At 40.2% G+C, this 22,699-nt stretch overlaps 1 protein-coding gene across 1 annotated transcript in view; it reads right to left on the reverse strand.

Annotated features, from left to right (window-relative positions):
* LOC129416908 (CAP-Gly domain-containing linker protein 4) overlaps positions 1 to 22,699 on the reverse strand; it is a 127,663-nt gene that overhangs the window by 13,970 nt on the left and 90,994 nt on the right. Inside the window, exon 13 of the mRNA XM_073864882.1 lies at positions 6,536 to 6,600. Within this exon, the coding sequence (XP_073720983.1) occupies positions 6,536 to 6,600 (65 nt within the window). The remainder of the gene's footprint in view (positions 1 to 6,535; positions 6,601 to 22,699) is intronic.

The raw sequence follows: 22,699 nt of genomic DNA on the forward strand, positions 1-22,699 counted from the left end.
AGCCAAATTTCAATGACCTATTTCAGTGTTTCCCAATCCTGGTCCTCGGGCACCCCCTCCCAGAAAGTTTTAGATGTCTCCTTATTTAAAACACCTGATTTGACTCATCAGCCTCCTTCCAAAATGGTAAACATGGCTGTTTCTCAATATGCGTTCTTCAGCGATCTTGCGTCCTCGTGTCCTCGCTATACGTCATCATTAACGGTCGAAGTTCATTCCAATTCTCAAGAACGCAAGGACAGAGGACGCATGAAAATACCCGGATGTGTTCTTGATATCGAGGATGCATCGAGTGCAGACTTGCTGAAATCGCTTTACGCCCCAGAAGTCATTGCGGCAAAACTTCCGAGTTCGTTCTTCCAAGGTCGCCTGGCAAGACCGATCTCCACGAGGACGCAAGTCCGTTCTTTGCGTTCTTGGAATTGAGAAACAGCCCATGTGTCCCTAACAAGCTGATGAGTTAAAACAGGTGTGTTAAATAAGGAGACATCTAAAACTTTCTGGGAGGGGGTGCCCGAGGACCAGGGTTGGGAAACACTGACCTATTTTTTCACATACTTGCAGAGAATGGTTTACCAAAACTTAGTTACTGGGTTGATCTTTTTCACATTTACTAGGTTGATAAAACACTGGGAAAGAAAAAAAGTTTAACATATATTGATATTTTGCTAGTGGTATGAGGTCTAGTGTCCTTCTGTAATCCAGCCTGATAGGGGAGCTCTAATGATGATTAATTTGGTTTTAGCCTTTTCATATGTGTTAGGGCTCACCTCCCAGCTCAATCATTACCAGTGTTGGGCAAGTTACTTCCAAAGTGTAATACATTATATATTACAAATTACTGTCATTTGAAAGTAATTAGTTACATTACAATATTACTGTCTCTGAACTGTAATGAGTTACACTACTTTTGCATTACTTTTGAGTTACTTTCATCAAAAGAACAGAAGTATGACTAGGCATTATAAAATGTTAAAATGTAGTTTGTTGCTGCTTATACATCTAGAAGTTATGTGTTGGCCCTCGAGCTTTGAATAGGCAAAGTGAAGATTTATGGCAAAATACAGTAACAATCACTGTCAGAATCAAAAACATAGACAAATGATCTGGTAAAAGTCTGGTAATTTATGGTACACATACCAAACACAATAGAGCCCACTATAATGCAACCTATAGCCTAATAACATGGCAAGACACGCAACCTCTTTTCATTTCATCACTCTTAATTCAGATTCACAGCACAAACCTGGCATGCACTGGATTGACACAACTTATCAAAAAGTGCTATTGGAGGATCAGGCCTCAAGGAATACAGCTCATTTCAGTACAATATAAGGATAACATGTAGGCTAACATATAATTGCTTAATAAAACACAGACAAACAGAGGAACACTGCTTTTGCCAAAAATGAATATAGGCTCCAATACAAAGGCTGGTAAAACTTTAAACAGTGATGTTTAAATGTACTAAATTATATTTAGATAACCATGTTTAAGTCTTCACTAATGTTATGTTGTAGTTTAGGTTGCTGTTTGTAATAAAACTGTAGATAGCATAGGAATAGCCTAGCACTGTAATCATAGCAAAGCTTACCTTGTCATTGCTGGTGTGATATGGATTTTACTGGCAACATTTGTAAAAGTCTCTTTACTTCTGAGGTTCAAGCAGCACAGGAGACCGATAGAAACTTTCTGTTGCTTTTCCTCAGTGCTCTTATTCGCAAAATTACGCGTGTGCGGCGCTACCGGACCTGATTGCGACCACTTTAGTCAATGCTTATGGCCGCGGACTTCCACATTGACGCGCACCGTCTCAAACCGCCTACTTCCATACTATATAGTAGGCAAAGAGTACGAGAAGTAGTGATTTTCGCCCACTATATAGTATAGAAGTATGCGGTTTGGGACGCAGCCATAACTATTACACGCAGCTTTTTCATGTGTGGATGCTGGTTGCGCGCATTGGTCAAAAAAAAAAATAAAAAAAAATAACACAGTCTAATTTTGAAATGCATTGTTGTAACGCGCTCGTTACTAAGACTGTAACGAGTAAAATATTACCAAAATTTTATTAGTAATGCGTTATATTACTGCGTTACAGCAAAAACTAATATATTACTGTAATATATTATATTTTGTAATGCGTTACTCCCAACACTGATCATTACATACAGTTGAAAGAAAAAGTATGTGAACCCTTTGGGCTTACTTGGATTTCTTCATAAATTGGTCATAAAATGTGTTCTGATCTTCATCTAAGTCACAACAATAGAGAAACATTAGTTTCTGCTTAAACTAATACCGCACAAACATTATACGTTTTCATGTTTTTATTGAACACAACATGTAAACATTCATAGTGCAGGGTGGGAAAAGTATGTGAAACTTTGGGTTTAATAACTGGTTGACCCTCCTGGCAGCAATAACCTCAACCAAACGTTTCCTATAGTTGCAGATCAGACATGCACAACCGTCAGGAGAAATTTTGGACCATTCCTCTTTACAAAAGTGTTTCAGTTCAGCAATATTCTTAGGATGTCTGGTGTGAATCGCTCTCTTGAGGTCATGCCACAGCATCTTAATCGGGTTGAGGTCAGGACTCTGACTGGGCACTCCAGAAGGCGTATTTTCTTCTGTTGAAGCCATTCTGTTGTTGATTTACTTCTATGCTTTGGGTCGTTGTCCTGTTGCATCGTCCATCCTCTGTTAAGCTTCAGTTGGCAGACAGATGGTCTTAAGTTTTCCTGCAAAATGTCTTGATAAACTTTGGAAATCATTTTTCCATCGATGACAGTAATCCGTCCAGGGCCTGAAGCAGCAAAGCAGCCCCAAACCATGATTCCCCCTCCACCATATTTCATAGTTGGGATGAGGTTTTGATGTTGGTGTGCTGTGCCTTTTGTTTTCCACACATAGCGTTGTGTGTTCTTTCCAAACAACTCAATTTTGGTTTCATCTGTCCACAGAATGTTTTGCCGTTAGTGCTGTGGAACATCCAGGTGCTTTTTTGCAAACTTCAAACGTGCTGCAATGTTTGTGCTCCATGGTGTCCTCCCATGAAGTCCATTCTTGTTTAATTTTTTCCTTATTTTAGATTTGTCAACAAAAATGTTAGCATGTGCCAGAGATTTCTGTAAGTCTTTAGCTGACACTCTAGGATTCTTCTTCACCTCATTGAGCATTCTGCGCTGTGCTCTTGCAGTCATCTTTGCAGGACGACCACGCCTAGGGAGTGTAGCAACAGTGCTGAACTTTCTCCATTTGTAGACAATCTGTCTTACCGTGGACACATGGACATCAGGGCTTTTAGATATACTTTTGTAGCCCTTTCCAGCTTTATGTAAGTCAACAATTCTTGATCGTAGGTCTTCTGAGAGCTCTTTTGTGCGAGGCATGGTTCACATCAGACAATGCTTCTTCAGAACAGCAAACTCTGGTGTGCGTTTTTATTGGACAGGGCAGCTTTAATCAACACATCCAATCTCATCACATTGATTGGACCCCAGGATGGCTGATTCCTGGCTCAAATTAGCTCTTGGAGAAGTCATTAGCCTAGGGTTCACATACTTTTTCCACCCTGCACTATGAATGTTTACATGTTGTGTTCAATAAAAACACGAAAACGTATAATGTTTGTGCGGTATTAGTTTAAGCAGACTGTGTTTCTCTATAGTTGTGACTTATATGAAGATCAGGGGCCTCATTTATAAAACTTTGCGTAGGATTTGCGTCGGAAGTGGCGTACGGATGAAACATAGGACGCGCGTACGCACAGAAATAATCGGATTTATAAAACCGTGCGCACGCACATCCTACGCATTTTCCCTTAATAAATCACAATCAATTCTAAATGTAGCGCAGCTTTTGCGGCTTCATGACACGCCCATAGTTGTCCATAAATAGTCCGTGAAACGCCCACAAGTTAATATGCATTGATTGCGAAATCATGGCAAACACAGAGAGGAAATCAAAAAAACGTAACTTCACTCAATGTGAAGTAGAAGTTATCGTTGGCGAGGTGGAAAAGAGGAGAAAAATGTTGTTTGGAGGGCACAGTGTGGGCATTACTAATGCCAAAAAAAGGCACTTGAGTGGCAAACGGTGGCAGACTCCGTAAATGCTGTAGCCTCACAACCTCTAAAATAAAATAAAAAAGAAATGGTCGGACATCAAAGTCGAGGCACAAAAACGTCTAGCACTCCATCGCCAGAGTGTGTCTGCCACGGGTGGGGGAAAGGGGACATTGTTCAGCGCAAATGTAATTTCTTGTTGCTTTCTGAATGGTTTAGACATACGCCATACATTGTTTTATCAAAAATAAAACACACTAAAGGCATATGCATGAATACCATAATTCCGTAGATTATGAAGATATGGTTTACTATGAAAACAACTTTCCCCAGATGACAATTAATACATCTATCTATTTATTTATCTATCTATATATATATCTCCTTAATTATCTATCTATCTGTCTATGTAATTGCATCTAAATCTGCTCCGCCAGACGGACACATTGACGAGAATATCAGTTTTGTACATTATTTCGTTCTGTGAACTATATTCTTTATGAGGATGAATTGCACAACATGCCAATATTATTGCAGAACATATTTAACTTTTCTTTTAGCAAATATGTGTTCATTTGAATTTCTGTTGTAATTTTCGATTTCTTTATTTTTTTTGTTTCACTGCTGATCGATCAAACGGGTGTTCGTGTAGGCTGTTAACTGTAAGACTTGCTTTGTGAAGTCTTCATGTTATTTATGAGAGGCAGTGTTGTCACTTTCACTTTCACGTGTTTCTTCCATCTGCCGACGGTGTCGCCATTTCTCATTTCACCCGTTTTTGTGCGTACGCCTGGGTCAGAGCTTGCGTGACGGACAGCACATTTTCCCGTCAAGTTTGCTTTTTATAAATAACAACTATTGCGTAGAGAGTGGCGTACGCCTTCTTTTGTGCGTACGCAACGTTTATAAATGAGGCCCCAGAACACATTTTATGACCAATTTATGAAGAAATCCAAGTAAGCCCAAAGGGTTCACATACTTTTTCTTTCAACTGTATAGTAGCCTACCGAGCCCTGCACTCAACTTCCAAACATATTCATCTCACTTTACAACTTAAAATAGAAATGTTGAAATATTTATTGAAAAATATAAGACACATATTTGAGGTCAGCTATTAGAGTAATATGTTTATAGAGTTGCCCAGTGTGCGTGAATGGTTATGTTTCATGTTTTTACAGTCATGTATACTGTGGACGGAGACTAAAATGCCAGTAGAAATTGCACTTGAAGCTACACAACAAAATTTTCTGCACATGTGAAAGGTCAACTTGTGACAACATATTTTGTAAATGCATTCTTTACTTTTCTAATTGTACACTGTTATAAGATTCATACATACTCTGCTGATTTTGGACATACAGATATAATTTATACATCACTTAAAACCTTAAAGGGTTAACATATTAATAAAACGTATTAATGTTTCTTAGAGTTAATGTACAATTATGGGTATACTGTATTTGATGGACAAATGCATTAATTAATTGTTATTATTAAGTCTGCTAAATCAGGTAAAACCTATACATTTGTATTGTTAATTATAGTTAATTAGACTTATTATTCCCTTTTGAGCTAAAATCTGGGATTCCCTTAGCATACTTCCGTAGGAGGTTCAATAATATTTTAAATAACATTTTAATTTCCCCCGCTGTATCGCTACATTATTATAATATATTATAATAATTATTAATATGCCATTATTCACATTTACGATTTTTCACATAATTCAGAGATCACCTCAAGTGAGCTTAAAAACTTTTTAGCGAATTAAGGGATATTTGATCAAAATAAGCTGTGTCCTTCAGTCGTTTTTGATGCGATGCTTCATAATGCACATCAAATCATGGAAACATGGCAACTAGCTTCCTATTGTAGCTTGCATCAAATTCAAATATCTGTTCCTTGCCTTTAAAACCACCACTGGGTCAGCACCCCCTTACCTTCTCTCGCTATACAAACTTATGTACCCTCTAGATCCCTGCACTCTGCCAACAAGCGACATCTTGGGGTGCAATCCCAAAAAGAGAAAAAACATTATCACGTACTTTCTCCGAATCTGTTCCACATTTGTGGAATGATGTACCGGTTGTGACAAGATCTGCTGATTCTGTATCCATCTTTAAGAATCTGCTGAAACCTATCTTCCGCCACCTCACTTACTAATACAGAATTTAATATATTTTTCTATTTTTCTATCCTTATCTTTTCTGTCCTTGAAAAGAAGCCAATCACAAATGCTCTTTCTATTTTAAAAGTTGTGCTTTCAAAGGAAACAAAATACATCTGGCATTGCATGAGGGTAAGTAAATTGTAAGAGATTTTTATATATTTAAATGAACTATTCCTTTAAAAAAGAACATATCTAACATCATCAATCAACAGCCTAATGTGATAGAAACAAGAAATGTCTAAACCTTCTCTAGTCTAAAAAGCGAATAAGACAGCAGATGCATTGGATAGCTCACCTGTAAAAGGATAGTTCATCCGAGATGAGGACAGCTCTGACAAACAGTCCACTGAGCCATGAATCCTGTTAGTTAAAACAAAGTAAATGTTCAAAATAATTTCTTTCAAATCATTTTTACAACTGACGTTCTGCTAGAAAACTATCAAGAAACTTATGTTACCCTTGAGTTTACTTTGTTTACAGTTAAGCAACAAATGTATAAGTTTTAAAAGTGTGACAGTCACAAGGGTTTATTCTGACAAATGCATATTAAAGTTATCACAAACAATCTGATGTACCCTAATAAAAATGCTACTTTTTCCAAATGCATCAATATTTGCAAGTACATATCCTACATGAGTATTAATACTGTATGTGATGGGTTGTAGGTAATATCAGCTGATAAAGAAATTTGTTTCAGAGGGGGAGAACGTTTTATTGAATGATAACGATAAACTCACATTTTAATTTGGAAAAAGTGTACTCATGAATCACAAAGTGTGTATTAAGAAAGAAAAGGCAAATCCTTACTGCAGAGTGCAGGTGGATGGGCAGCAGGCAGGGTTTTTTTTTTTTAGAAAAAAAGAAAGCTGACTAAATGAAATAGAATGTGAAGTAGGTAGTAGGTGGGGGCTCACCATTGGTTTAGCTGGTGGTGTGTCTCTGACTGCCCTGAGGGCTAATTAATGGTGCTTTTCTATTGCATAGTACCCCATGGTTTGGGTCAGGTCGAGTCAGCTTACTTTTGGGGACTTTCCACTGAGTGCAGTACATAGTACCTAATACATTTTTTAGTACTTTTTTATTTTTAAGCGACCCGAGCATGGTTGAACATCCACAGGTTGAGAATCAGGAAAACCATAACAGTTTATACGCGCATGTCTGCATATATGTTTAAATGCAACTTAAATGAGGCTCAGCGGAGCGCGTTGAGTGACGCCACTGGTGTTTGTACAGAAACTGTCATGTGAGACAGAGGTAGTGATAAACAAGATGTGCAAACATCTATTTGAGGTGGTCAAAATTAATTAATTAATTAATTTTGTTGTGGACTGAGAAATTAAATGAATGTATGGGAATGTACGACATCGTTCTCGTGTGTATGATGTCACAGCAGTAGGTAGTGCAAATAAAAGACATGCCTATAATCCCTCCCACTCCGAAGTGTTACTAAACTCGATGGAAGAGCTAACCAAGCCAAAGTGAGGTGAGCTGACCCGACCTAACCCAAACCAAACCGTGGGGTACTATATAATGGGAAAGTGCCATAAGAGAAGCGAAAAAGCTTTTAGAACAATCTGCTTATCAGCCAGTCAGCTGATTTTTGAGAAATGCAGTGGGAATCGGAAAGAGGAATATTGGATAGGTGACTGGTTTTGAATTAAGAATACATGATTCATGACAGATGGAGAAGAACATTGGCCATTTGTTGAATAACTAACAGAGGAATAAAAGCCCTAAAAGGTACTGAGGGACAAATGGAGGGCAGATGAAATCCAATGAGAAGGATTAGAGCTGTAATGAAAGAGTGATTGAGAGAAAAAGTACATAAAAAAGGTAAATGAGGTTTAAGATAAGATCATTAATAATCAAAGTTAAGGTGAAAATCCAAAACTTATGTGATCTCTCACATGCAAGAGTTATGTTTTGCTGAATATTTGCACAACTGTGATATGGCAGGTAACCACAGCCTTATACATATAAGCATATAATACATACATATAAACACATTTGAATCATTGCCATGCAGACATTCAAAAGCACAGCACTACTGCTCAAGTAATATCTTTCAGTTATTATTTAATAATTTAAACAAACCTTAAGTATAAGCAATAGTAACAGTGATACGTTTATAAGCAAATACCAGTCCTTTATTAAATTATACAGTCACATTTTACATTTACATTCATGCATTTGGAACAACCTTGCTTGCTAAAGTACTGCTGTTCCAATTTGTCTCCAGTTAAAAAAACTGTAAATTTGAGACACCATCTTAAAATCTAATTTCAAATGTCTTTATGTAGCCCAGTGTTAAACTTGGGTATTCTAATGTAATGAAAAAATTGAGGTTATGATTAATCTCTTATTCAAACATGAGTCATATGGTTATTAAACAAGTAAACGCTCATTCACTTTAAATAAATAATAGAAAACCTTGATTTCTAAAGAAGGAAATATTCAATTCATTTTACATTATTAAAAGGAGATTACTATTTGTGATTTTATGTCATGACAGTGATGTAAGTTAAAGTTTATTATTTAGTTAAATAATAATATTATCAAAGGTTTAATAATGTAAGACTTTTTATTACATTTTATTGGTCACTTGAGTATTAATGCTGTATAGTGAATAGTGATTGGCTGTCGGTATGGCAACGGATGCACGTGACCAAGAGAGGGAACGTGAGTGAGAGTGCGGGAAGTTGATTTCGCTCTCTCGCTGGACAGGTGTGAAAGAGAGGACGCTTGAGCGCTTTATAAAGATATAACGCGAAAAAAGAGTGAAAAACTCCATGAAACTGATCGGGGGGTTGTTACGCGAAATATGAGTGAGAAAAGAAGCCGGAGACCCATCTGACGGAGCGGGAGGAAAGGAGCGGACGCGTGATCGGAGGTAGCCGAGATAGTAAGCCACGGTGAGCTTATGCTGGAGGTTCTGTCTGTGAATCGCGCTGCACGTGAGCATCGTCCGGACCGAAGTATTTCCACGCTCTCAATGTTTTGCCAGTTTGTTCAGCGCACTCAATGTTTTTGCAAGACTAATACAGGCCTGCAACGTGTTTTTTCTTCGTTCCAAGCAGTACTGTGAGTAACTGAAACGTGAGTGTGTGTATGTGTGAGTGGGCCCACCGCCATTGCACGTGCTAAGAGTTGTTTCAGTACACGTGGTGACCAGAGATGGGGACTCGAGTTTGAGACTCGGACTCGAGTGCGACTTAAGTCGCACACACAGTGACTTCAGACTCGACTTGAGACTCGACCCTCAAAGACTTCAGACTCGACTCGGACTCGAGCCGCGCAACACGTGAACAATGTTTATTTTTAGGAAACGTCTGATGAGCTCGCTGTCATAGCTCACTCCGTTACCTACAACCTGCCCACGACGTAACACGTGACATATCTGCTCCGCGCGCGCGGCCGCGAACATACATGTCGACTGCACCTGCAGGCAGCCGCTGCTGTGGCATTCATCTGAAGCTTTGGGTAGTGCTGTGACGGATCCGCGGTTCGGCACGCATGCGATTTGCGGATTAATATGCAATTTAAATAGGGTAAGTTTATCATTGTTTCTAAGGCTTGCAATTGTTTAAATGGTTAAACAATTTAACCGCAAAAAGGCGGTCAAGTGAGCAGATTTCTGTACGCACATGCGGTTAAGTGTGTCCGGTCCAGCTCCAGTCAGGCCAGAGTTGCGCTACTTTGTGTCATACTGTAGTGTAGTCCATTAACATACATTTGCTGAATAGAGCAATGAAAAACAACGTAAGGTTTTATGTGAAGCGACTGCTGCATCTTCTTCCTGAAGCGCTTTTTGGAATTCGCCATCTGCCTGTGTTTGAGCACGTGTTTAAGTGCCCTCAGTAGTGTACATACAGAGAGAAGTGTTTCAAAAGTTAAGCCAACATAAAATCTTTCTTTTCTGGACAAGGCACATACATACACGCAAAATGTTCACACAGTATTCTTTTTCTAATAAAACATTTTTGTTTATGTCTTAAGAAACCAGTCAGTAACCAGTCTGGGCTTATTTGTTCTTAATAAAGAGACAGTAACCTCAATTAACCTACTTAAGTCTGTGTCATTTATGTTAATCAAACAACCCAAGACAAACAGAAAATCACTTCTATTGCTCAAAAATAATAATAATAATAATATTTAATTTGTACAATAAAGACAGTGTTATTATCCATTTAATTTAATTTCTGTACCTAATGCTAATTTTAGACCTTACAAATTAGCAACTATGTTCTTTTTTATAAATGTTTATAATTTCTTTATTTGTTATTAGAGTTTTATTTGTTACAACAAGATTTGAGACTTGACTTGGACTCGAGCCCAGAGACTTCAGACTTGACTCGGACTCGAGCTCAGAGACTTGTGAGCATCTCTGGTGGCGACGTTGTATTGTTTATTGTAAAGTTCTCTGTGAATATTCAATTGTTGAGAAAGAGATAAGGGAGGAGAACTTTTATATTATTCATTTGATGCACAACGTGTGATTGAAACTATTGAGGTTTCTAGCTAATTTGAACGAGGCTATTGTTTAGGTATTTGGGGAATTTTTTGGTTATTTATTTTGTATATTTGTTGATATTTTGTTTTGGGAAAAAGTTTTATATTCTATTTGCTCAATTTTGTGGTTTAAATAAACCAGGGCTAACCCTATTTTTTTGTTAAACTAAAACTATCTCTGGGTCTCATTATTTTTAAATATTTTATGGTCAAAAGGTTTACAACTTATTAAAAACTTACTAGGTGCACCTTCTTGGTATCCACCTGAGCTATAACGAACCCAAGCACCCACCATTTTCATGTAAGTAATTAGCAGAGTGGCAGTACGGGTGCTATATAAATAAAATGGAGGCACTGCTGGGATTTAATTAGTTCAAAAGTAATTTTAAATCAGATCTTACTTTAGTTTGACCCAGAGATTTAAATAGTTTGTTTAAAAAAAATGTTTGCAACCAAAAGCTGGCTAGCTGTTAATCTACATGTAAAATCATATTAAAGGGTACCTATTGTGAAAATTTTAAAACTACAAAAGTAGAGTTCAATTAAGCATTTAAGTCAAGAAAACACAAATCAAGCTTTATTTGTGTTAAAATACAACTAAAACCAACCAAATTTAGTTTTGACAAGTGATCACTGTAAGCGCATAACCCGTGGGGATGGCTCAGTTGAAGAATTGGTGTATTGGAGAAGGCATGGACCCTGTGAAAGCCTTGCTGGTTAAAGATATACCTCCAGAAACTGAAGTTGGTTTCATTGAAGACACACTGCAGACTATCAAAGCACTCGGGAGAGTCAAGGTGAGAGGAATAATGCATGACTCACAGTCTCAAAGTTTAACTGTGTTATGTGAATGCAGGGAGAAGGTGAATGCAGACACCATTCCTCTTGATGTTGTTCCTGAGGGGTTTACTACGACATGGAGAATATTTTGACCTTCTAAGCAAGATGAGGAACCCCAAGCTCCGCCTGCCTGTGATGGTCAAAATGTGCCGCTGCCAGATTCCAGTTTTTTCTCCCCACTTCAAGCGTCCACTCCTGAAGCTATCATTCGAGCAGTTGGTGATGTCTTACAAATGACAAGCAAGCCCACACAAGGTAACAATCTTTACAGAAGATTGCGCACTTTCTCAGGGGTCATGCCCACACCAAAGGAAGAAGAACAGTTGGAAAATTGGGTTGAACAAGCCAGACATATGAATGAAGAATACGATCGCCCTGAACCAGAAAAGAAAATGAGAATAATGGAAAGTGTGAAGGGTCCTGCACTCGAAATCCTCCAAGCTGTCCGTTTCAACAACCCATCTGCAACCTCAATGGACTACATTGATATTCTCGAGACCACATTTGGCAACCTCGAGAGCGGGAAAGAACTTCACTTTACCTTCCGAATGTTGTGTCAACATCATAATGAGAAACTCTGAGTTCCTGAGACGCCTTGAGAGAGTCCTAAATAAAGTTGTCCAAATGGGTGGACTTCAGTCATCTGCGGCAGACAAAGCACGTCTTGACCAGCTCATTAACCCCCTGGGGTCCAAAAACGAGGCGCCGCGTTTTGACGTGTTTTTTCCTTATCATGGCAGAATCAACTTAAAATACTCCATCATTAATAATCATACACTTACGTGTTTGACATCATTTGAAACGGTAAAGGGTCTTCTTTAATATGTGTTCATTCACAATAACAACAGATCTTTGTGTTTTTGTCAAATAAAGAAAATAAACAGGGTGTGCATCCAGACATTTCTGTCTCCGCCAGCTGTCTCTCAAAACACGTTACAAAAATCAATTGAAACTCCGCGAATACTTGTCACAAAAGCATGATACACATATCCAAAGAAAGCCTGAAATGTCTACTTTTAAACAAGCTAAATATAATCTAAAACAAATAATGCCTGTTTATGTAATCTGCATTGAAGTAAAGAGAGTACCGTTTTTCCTGGCTGACTTCATTATCTTTAATTCGGTCACGCCCACACGCTGTTGACATGGTAATGAAGACAAGCTGTTCAACCACAACAAGCAAAGCGTAAAGTTTGATCAGATTTAAAGACTTTACCGCATGTTTGGAAGATAAACTTCACACACGTGAGGAATATTTTCATTTATGTCTGGACATTGAGGAAGAGAAGCATTTATCTTTAACGTTACCTTAGAAGAACAATGGAGGATGCACTGGAGCTGGATTAGAAGTAAGTAACGTTAACAGTTAATTTATACCATTTATATTTGCTATCATGTAACTTAATATGCTCAAGGCTTGTGCAGTTCAGCCTACATACAGTAAGCAACCTGCACGCTTCGGATTGAAAAACTTTCGCATTGTTTACAAATGGACGCGATCTCACGTAATGGCGGATTTCACTGTTGCATGCTGTAACAGTGTTAAACACAGTTATTCACTTATATCATTCATGGCAACTTTCAGTAAGCCTGAACTGCTGTATCTTTTAAGTGTGTGCTGTAATATGATTCCATGTTATGTTTACATGCTTATTTACAAACAAATCCGCGTGACCTCCCGTAATTGCGGATATCTGTTACATGCTGTACAGTGTTAGACACAGTTATTCACTATCGTATCCTTCATGGCAACTTTGAGTAATGCTGCACTGCGGGATTTGCTGTAAAATGATTCCATATTGTTTACATGCAAGGTAATTCCATACATTGCGCTTTACACGGGACACCGTTTTTATGAGCGCTGCGTTACACGGAGACGCGAGCTCGCGCACATGCGATGTGTTTTTAAAGTTCATACGCGCTTACAGAAACACGTTTAAAACAGAAGCTAGATGATAAGGGGATGGGCATCTGAAAACAGTCATCTGAAAACAGCTTTTTATATAACTAATTGCTGCAGATGTTTATCTGAAATTAAGTTTATGTACAAGATAGTTTATGAATGCAGTATCAGTGATATTTACCCATCAGTTATATATGTAAGGGTATTTCTGTGGAGAATTTATGCTAACAGCTGTTTATAACTCTCTTAGAGGTCTGCATCTCTCTCATCAGTACAAAACTATGAAGTGGAAAAACACTTTTTGGACATAAAGTTATATGGTAACATGAGCCACATGAAGTTTACAGCTCTGTTGTGTATCAGTTTCTTAGTTTATACAAAGTTTTTGAATAGGGTTTGTTTCCAAATAAACTTAAAATGTCCTACTGACCATAATTTCTATTTTGATTATATTGTTAACTTAATAAACCTCAAACAAACATGTATACATTTGTCCTCACATTCTTTACTGTAGTTCCCTCCTGCCTCATTATGCAGCTGATTATGCAGCTCATCATGCGAGCCTTTGTTTGCTAGCTGTCAATCAATCCTTTTCGCATACGGCCCCTCTAAACAAAAAGTGTCTTACAATTTCTAAATCAATACATTGTTTTATGTGAATAAGTAGGCAGGATGATTTTCACATGATTTTAAAGAAAAAACTCTAGACTACTAGATTCTGTTCAGGAAAGTCTTGTTAAAACATGTTTAGTATGGGTTTTGTGGACTTATATCAGTGACTTAAAAATTTTGCTTTTTTAAAAACCACGCATAAACATTTTCTCTCAAAAATACAAACATGTACATACATGTAGCTCATATAATATTTTAGCCCAGTTTGTGCTGAACGCAGTGGTATGAGACACTTGCCACTATTATGTTTTAAAGCAACTGAAAAAAGACCAAAAGTAAGAGCATGTCAGAACCTCTGAGAGCAGGCACGTGCACAGATAGGGCTCAACCTGTGCAGAACACATGCCCTTTTTGTCCTTTCACTCCGAAGTGCCCTTTTTTGGAGGTGTTTTATTATTTTTTTAAATATATAAATTAATGCTATTGTTAACCATTTACATCTGTCTGTGTGTTTTACAAATATATTTATCAAATAAAATTATTAAAAAACTAAATATTTTTGGATCCGCTCAAACTGTCTGTCAAACCTCTTAACTCCGCCCCCTGAGTGCAGCGAGCTGAAGTTTCACAGCAGTCAGAGCAGCTGAACGTCTTGCAACGGTAAATAAATATCTTGTTGTTTGAGTACAATGCTGTCTCTTTACGAAAGAAACACTAGTATGTCTATTACGGCGCATGTTTTATACATTTGAGCAGAGGCGAATTATCCATAGACGGGATTGGTCGAGTGTGCAATCATGGGGCACCAAGGGCTCCAAACTGCGACCAAATTGAGTTTTTGACAAAGCGCGAGCAGTTTTAAACAAGTGTTGACGCATGTGAAGGGCACCCGTGACAACAATACGGAATGCAGGGTCGGGTTTTTACCGCTTTTTTTGCATGACGCGTCTCAAGTCAACACATCTCACGCGAGAAGACGTGCCCGCGCGGGTAAATGTCTAGCCTACATTAACACCAAAAACATATCAGATTAGAAAGGTCTTAGACGTCAGATGCCAGGTTAGGAAAACTGGATAGAGACGAAAAACGTGTAAAGGATACAAGTATGTACATTATATTGCCCTGTCACTCATTACAGTATGCTATTTGGATATAACTTATTGTATATGCATGTATCTTATGCCTTGAATTAGTCAAGGGAGTTGTATGATTATTTGGTTCATAACTTTTTATTCTGAAATCAACTGCATAGAGTTAAGTCTATTTAGTATATTTTTCAGTAATGCAGTTATTTGCACCTTCAAAAGACCAAGGTTCCTGATCCTCAGCACAGTTTTTGCCAGGTAGGCAGATACATGTTGAATATGATAATGGTATGGCTATAGTATAGTATAATCTCCCCCTCTTCTCAATCACATACATAAACATGTTAACCAAATAATAAAAATTAGCTTATAAAACCAAACAGAATACCTTTTTTTCTTCAAACATATTTTTATTTAACTTTATGTATGTAAGCAGAGGAAAAAATTAAAATTAATATATTCTACAATTAAATAAGAACGAGTTCACAAGAGCAGTTCACAAACACATGACTACAAATAGGCCTAATACAGACAAACACCCAGGATGTAAATTGTTAAAGCCAACTTACAAGGCCAGATATCCTTTGCACTGTATAATGCAAAGCTATCATAAAATGTCATTTTTCATTCATTAATAGTGATTTCTTCAATCATTAATAGTGAATAAATATAAAGCTTTTAAGATGATTATTATGTGATATTTATTTGGAGGGAGTGCCCTTTTTCAGTTTCAGCACATGCCCCTCAAAAGGTCTGTGCACGGCCCTGTCTGAGAGTGTCCCGAAATGGTCGGACACCAGAGGGTTAAAGGGGCCACCAGATCTGACATTATGATACTAAACCTAAGATTAAGATACCGCAGAGACAGTCCTCCCACATTTCTCTAGCTGATGAATGAGATACGCCTGGAGGAGGAGCATGAAGCTTCCCGTCGCAGACTCCATCCACCCAAAGCCGTCTACGCCAAAAGTGCTACTGTTACTTCCGATACAAAGTTAAACGATTTAAAAGCCGAAATAAGCCAACTCAGAGCACAAGTAAGTCAACTCTCTACTCCGGCCGCCATGTCAAGGCACCTTTCGACGAGCACACTGCTTCCAGTTAATCCGGTGGCAGAGAACGCAGAAGACAAGAACGTAAGGCTTTAAAGAAAGAGGTTGTTAAGCTGCAAAAACAGGTCTCTGTCATGTCAGTCAAGCCAAAGTGTAGTCCTGCTACTGAGCCCTGCCTACAAGAGACCCAGTCAAGACCCTGGCCGCAAAGACCTTTGACAGCCCAAGACCCAAGTGATTTTTTTTGCTATCGCTGCGGAGAAGACGGGCATTATGCCAACAAGTGTGCCTCTCCCGAGAACTATCCCAAAGTTATTTAGAAACTGCTGCAAGTTCAAAGAAAGTCCAAGCAGAACCGCAAATCGGATAATGAAACAAATGCAAGTGTCAAGAGAAACGCGGTAAATGTACAGACCAAAAGTTTGCAGCCATATCACCCTGTAGCCCAAGACAGCTTGCCCACTGAAGCTAAGCAGGGCTGAGCCTGGTCAGTACTTGAATGGGAGACCACCTGGGAAAACCAGGTTGCTGCTGGTAGAGGTGTTAGTGAGACCAGCAGGGGGTGCTCACCCTGTGGTCTGTGTGGGTCCTAACACCCCAGTATAGTGACAGGGACACTATACTGTCAAAAAAGCACCGTCCTTCGGATGAGACGTTAAACCGAGGTCCTGACTCTCTGTGGTCATTAAAAATCCCACGATGTCCTTCGAAAAAGAGTAGGGGTGTGCCCCGGCATCCTGGCCAAACTTGCCCATTGGCCTACTAATCATCCCTCATACTAATTGGCTATATCAGTCTGTCTCCTCTCCACTAATAAGCTGGTGTGTGGTGGGCATTCTGGCGCAATATGGCTGCCGTCGCATCATCCAGGTGGATGCTGCACATTGGTGGTGTTTGAGGAGATTCCCCCATTCATATGTAAAGTGCTTTGAGTACTAAGAAAAGCGCTATATAAATGTAATGAATTATTATTATTATTTTTATTATTATTGCCCGAGGGACTCGTGGGACCACCCTCCACTGCTCAGGTCAGGATCAATGGCAACCCCTGCACCGCGCTGATGGACAGTGGATCTCAAGTTACCATCATCTTCGACAGTTGGTATGCCAAACATCTGTCACACATCCAGTTAAACTCTGTGACCGGTCTAGCCATATGGGGTCTGAGTGAGTCTGAGAGCAGTTACCCTTACAAAGGTTACATCCAGGTTGAGTTGGAGCTGCCACAAAAATCTAAGTCCAACAAAGTCAAGTCTGTTCCTATCCTGGCCCTGGTGTGCCCTGATCCATGGTGCTCCGAGACTATACCTGTCCTGATCGGCACAAACGTCAAAGGGGTTCAGCCTTTCAAGTCCAGAGCAGCGAAAAGAGACCTGAAGAACATTCACTCAGACAAAACCCAAGTTCAAGAGAAAACACATTCACCCGTTCATGCAGGGATGACCATAAAAGACAACAAAGACTTACCTGGGGCTGAAGTTAAGTGGTTAAGTCTGGGCCTGGTCCTCTCAGCATTCCTCCTGGCACTGAAAATGTTGCTAGTTGCAAGGTTAAAGAAAAACAAGATATTGGAGACAGTATACTCATTATTGAACGAGCCCACTCACCTGCTCTTCCTCCAAGTGTAATTTTCCAGCCAACTGTGTTGTTCTCCAAGATGCTAGATACAAACAACTTCCTGGTGCTACTGCGTAATGAGTCTCTAAAGCAAACTGCCATTCCAATGGGCACAATGATTGCTCACCTTCACGTCGTTGACATGGTGACAGATGCACCAAACCCTAAAGTCGAATCTGTTCCGACCATGGATCCTTATTTGTTTGACTTCAGTGAGTCACCCATCGACAAAGAGTGGAAAGAGAGGCTTAGTCAGAAGCTTGCTAAACACTCTCAGGTGTTCTCTATTGAAGAATGGGATGTCGGGTTGGCTAAAGGGGTAGAACATCACATCCTTCTGAATGACAACACTCCCTTCAGGGAAAGATCTTGACGTATTGCCCCTGCTGATTTGGATGACCTTCGCCGTCATCTGCAAGGTTTGTTGGCGGCTGGGATTATAAAAGAATCAAGAAGTCCATACGCTTCCCCGATTGTCCTTGCACGTAAAAAGAATGGTCAACTTCGTATGTGCGTCGACTACCGCACCCTGAACCGGAGAACTACCCCAGATCAGTACACTGTACCACGTATCGATGACGGTCTCGATTGCTTGTCCGGCAGTAAGTGTTTTTCAGTGTTGGATTTGCGCAGTGGATATTACCAAATCCCAATGGCAGAGGAGGACAAAGAAAAGACCGCTTTCATCTGTCCATTGGGATTTTTCCAATTTGAGCGCGTGCCTCAGGGGATCCCAGGGGACCCTGCGACCTTTCAACGGCTCATGGAAAAGGCAGTCGGCGACATGCACATGCTTGAAGTCATCGTCTACCTAGACGACCTCATTGTTTTTGGTAAGACTTTGGAAGAGCATGAGCAAAGACTCCTCTAAGTCATCACTCGCCTTGAAGAAGCTGGACTCAAGTTGTCCCTCGACAAGTGCCAGTTCTGTCGCTCACAAGTCACCTATGTCGGGCACATCGTCTCTGAGAATGGCATTGCCACAGACCCAGACAAAGTTGAAGCAGTGACGCGGTGGAAGCAGCCAACCGACCTTCCGTCTCTGCAGTCATTCTTGGGGTTCTGGATACTACCGCAGATTTATAAAGAACTACTCCATCATTATCCGACCCCTTACAAAGCTTTGCAAAGGATATCCTCCCACCCAAAAGAATCAAAAGTCTGCCTCTTCATCAGACAAAACTTACTATAAAGTCAATGAGCCTTTCGGGGACCGGTAGGATCAGTCATGTTCTGAGGCATTCCAAAAGATCATTCATTGCCTCACAAACGCACCGGTGCTGGCATTTTCTGACCCCACCAAGCATACCCATACTTCACATTGATGCCAGTTTTCATGGGCTCGGCGCTGTCCTCAACCAAGAGTACCCCGAGGGCTTGAGACCGGTGGCTTTCGCCAGCCGCAAGCTGAGTGCATCTGAAAAGAACTACCCGGTGCACCAGCTCGAGTTTTTTCCACTTAAGTGGGCAGTGGTAGACAAGTTCCATGACTATTTATATGGAGCACAGTTTACAGTGAGAATTGACAACAACCCCCTAACGTATCTTCTCACGAGTGCAAAACTCAATGTGACTGGTCACCACTGGCTCTCAGCACTTGCCACATATCATTTCACTCTGCAGTACAGGCCTGGTAGCAGCAATATTGACGCTGATGCCTTGTCCCACAACCCTCTTCCAACCACAGAGGAAGGCTGGCAAAGCATACCGACTGAAAGTGTCCAAGCTCTGTGTAAACAGATCAAGTGCTGTGAAACGCTAACGGAGGCTACAACTATTGCTGAGTCACTCTGAGTGTCGCCTGATGGTATACCAGAGTGTTTCGCCTTCCCAGTTAGGTTGGATCTCGGTTCTTTGAGTCAGCTCGGCCACAAAGACCTGGTCAATGCCCAAGATGTTGACTCTACTATCGCTCCAGTCAAACAGTCACTTCGGGGTGGTTCCTCATTCGCCAGCTTGGATAATCCAAATTCTGCTCTGTTGAACAAAGAAGCAAGCAAGCTGTTCATTTAAAACAATCTGCTCTATCGAAAGGTGGAGAAACATGGAAATATGGTAAAGCAACTGGTACTGCCCAGAGAGTATGTTTCGATGGTCCCGAGATCTCTGCATGATGAGTCTGGTCATTTGGGCATGGACAAGACTACTGAACTTATCAGACAACGGTTCTATTGGCCGAAAATGGGAGTTGAGGTTGAGCAGTACATCAAAAACTGTGGCAGATGCATCACTCGTAAAGCCCTTCCTCAGAGAGCTGCTCCCTTAAAACAAATCACCAGCCAAGGCCCTCTAGACCTAGTTTGTATTGATTTTCTGTCACTTGAGCCAGACTCCCAAGGTTTCGCCAACATTCTTGTAGTGACAGACCACTTTACTCGATACGCCCAAGCTTTTCCAGCCAAAGACCAGAAGGCGGTCACCGTGGCCAAGATACTGTGTGAGCGCTACTTTGTACCTACGGACTCCCTGCCCGCATACATTCGGATCAAGGCCGTGATTTTGAAAGCAAACTGATCCAAGACCTTCTGATGATGCTGGGTATGCACAAGTCAAGAACATCGCCTTACCACCCCCAGGGAGATCCGCAGCCCGAAAGATCGGGCACTATTGTCAATGCTTGGCACACTTGATCCGAAGCAAAAACAAAAATGGAGTCAAAAGATCAGCCAGTTGGTCCACGCCTATAACTGTTCTCAAAACAATGCAACTGGTTATTCGCCCTACCTGCTAATGTTCAGCAGAGAAGCTCGCTTACCGGTAGACATCTGTTTCAGTGCGACCGAGGATCACCGAAAAACAAAGTCCTACCTTCATTATGTTGCTAAGCTCAAGCAAGATCTCCAAAGAGCATACAGTCTTGCAACAGAATCGTCAGACAAGAACCACCAAAGAAACAAAGCAGCACATGACAAGCATGTCAAAGAACAAGTCCTTGACAAAGGCGACAGGGTGCTACTCAGAAACTTTGTGGTCAAAAGCAAGCACAAATTGAAATGCAAGTGGCGATCCTCACCATATGTTGTTATGGAGAAACTACCCAACTTACCTGTCTACAAGATTAAGCCAGAGAGAGGCATGGGAGCAGAAAAAACATATTCATCGTAATCATCTGTTACCCATTGGTTATCTGGTGAGACTCCCCGTTGATGAAAGGGAAGTGGGGCCACTACAAAGACCTAGGACCAGAGCATTTCAGCAAAATACAACAGAACCAGTGCAGACAAACAATCACGATGAATACGTGTACTCCGAGTTAGAGTACAGTGAAGTATATTTGCCAAGACCCGTTGAGTTGGAATGGGATAAGTTGCTGACAGGTCCAGAATTGTCCACTAAGCAGCCCGAGCCCTTCGTCACAGAACCTGAAAGACAAGTTCAATGCACTACGGAGATAGAGCCAGTGGCAAATGATCTTCCAAACTTACCTCGTCATGCTGATCCAGAAGTGGACGTTATAGAAGAGGAGGCAGATGTCAATGCCTATATGGACACTCAAGTGGAGAGTGGAAAAGTTGAGCGTTCAAAAAGAGTCATCCGTCCAGTGGTCAAGCTGAGCTACGATGAACTTGGCAAGCCCTGTGATTACCCTGTGACCGTACTAAGCCATGGAATATTGGTGGGAAGTGGACTCTACGGAGACTCCAGAAGCAGTCTATGTCAAACTTTCTGGTGCCACCCCATGGCGTTGTGCTTCACTTGTTCCAATTTGGTCTCTACCCTTGACATTAAAGCTATTAGAGTCCTCTAAGGTTTATTTTGATGAGGACATCAAAACTGTCTAGAAGGGGGAGGATGTAGCCCAGTGTTAACCCCCAGGGGTCCAAAAACGCAGGGACGCGTTTTGACGTGTTTTCTCCTTATCATAGCAGAATCAACTTAAAATACTCCATCATTAATAATCAAACACTTACGTGTTTGACATCATTTGAAACTCTGAAGGGTCCTCTTTAATTAGTGTACATTCACAATAACAACAGATCTTTGTGTTTTTGTCAAATAAAAAAATAAACAGGGTGCTCATTCAGACATTTCTGTCTCCGCCAGCTGTCTCTCAAATCACGTTACAAAAATTAGTTGAAACTCCGCGAATACTCTTCACACAAACATAATACACATATCCAAAAAAAAGCCTGAAATGTCTACTTTTAAACAAGCTAATTATTATCAAAAACAAATATTTCCTGTTTATATAATCTGCATTGAAGTAAAGAGAGTACCGTTTTTCCTGGCTGAGCTCATTATCTCTAATGCGGTCACGCCCACACGCTGTTGACATGGTAATGAAGAGACGAGTTGTTCAAACCAGCAAAGCGTAATGTTTGATATGATTTAAAGACTTTAGCGCATGTTTGGATTATAAACTTTATACACACACGTGAGGAATATCTTCATTTATGTCTGGACATTGAGGAAGAGAAGCGTTTATCTTTAACGTTACCTAAGAAGAAGAACAATGGAAGGCGCAATGGAGGCGGATATATTCCTGAAGAAACTGTAAGTCATTTGTCTTCATTTATATTTACTATCATGTAATATGTTATGGCTTGTGCAGTTCAGCCTACATAAGCAACCTCAACAGACTGCACGCTTCGGATTGAAAAACGTTCGCATTGTTTACAAACGAGTAACTTACGCGTGATCACGTAATGGCGGATTTCATTGTTTGCTGTACAGTGTTAGACACAGTTAATCACTTTCGTATCCTTCATGGCAACTTTGAGTAATGCTGCACTGCTGTGTCTTTTAAGTGTGTGCTGTAAGATTCCATGTTTACATGCTTATTTACAAACGAGTACACGTGATCACGTAATGGCGGATTTCATTGTTACATGCTGTACAGT

This window comes from Misgurnus anguillicaudatus, unplaced genomic scaffold, assembly GCF_027580225.2.
Source record: "Misgurnus anguillicaudatus unplaced genomic scaffold, ASM2758022v2 HiC_scaffold_28, whole genome shotgun sequence".
In the NCBI taxonomy this organism is placed as follows: Eukaryota; Metazoa; Chordata; class Actinopteri; order Cypriniformes; family Cobitidae; genus Misgurnus; species Misgurnus anguillicaudatus.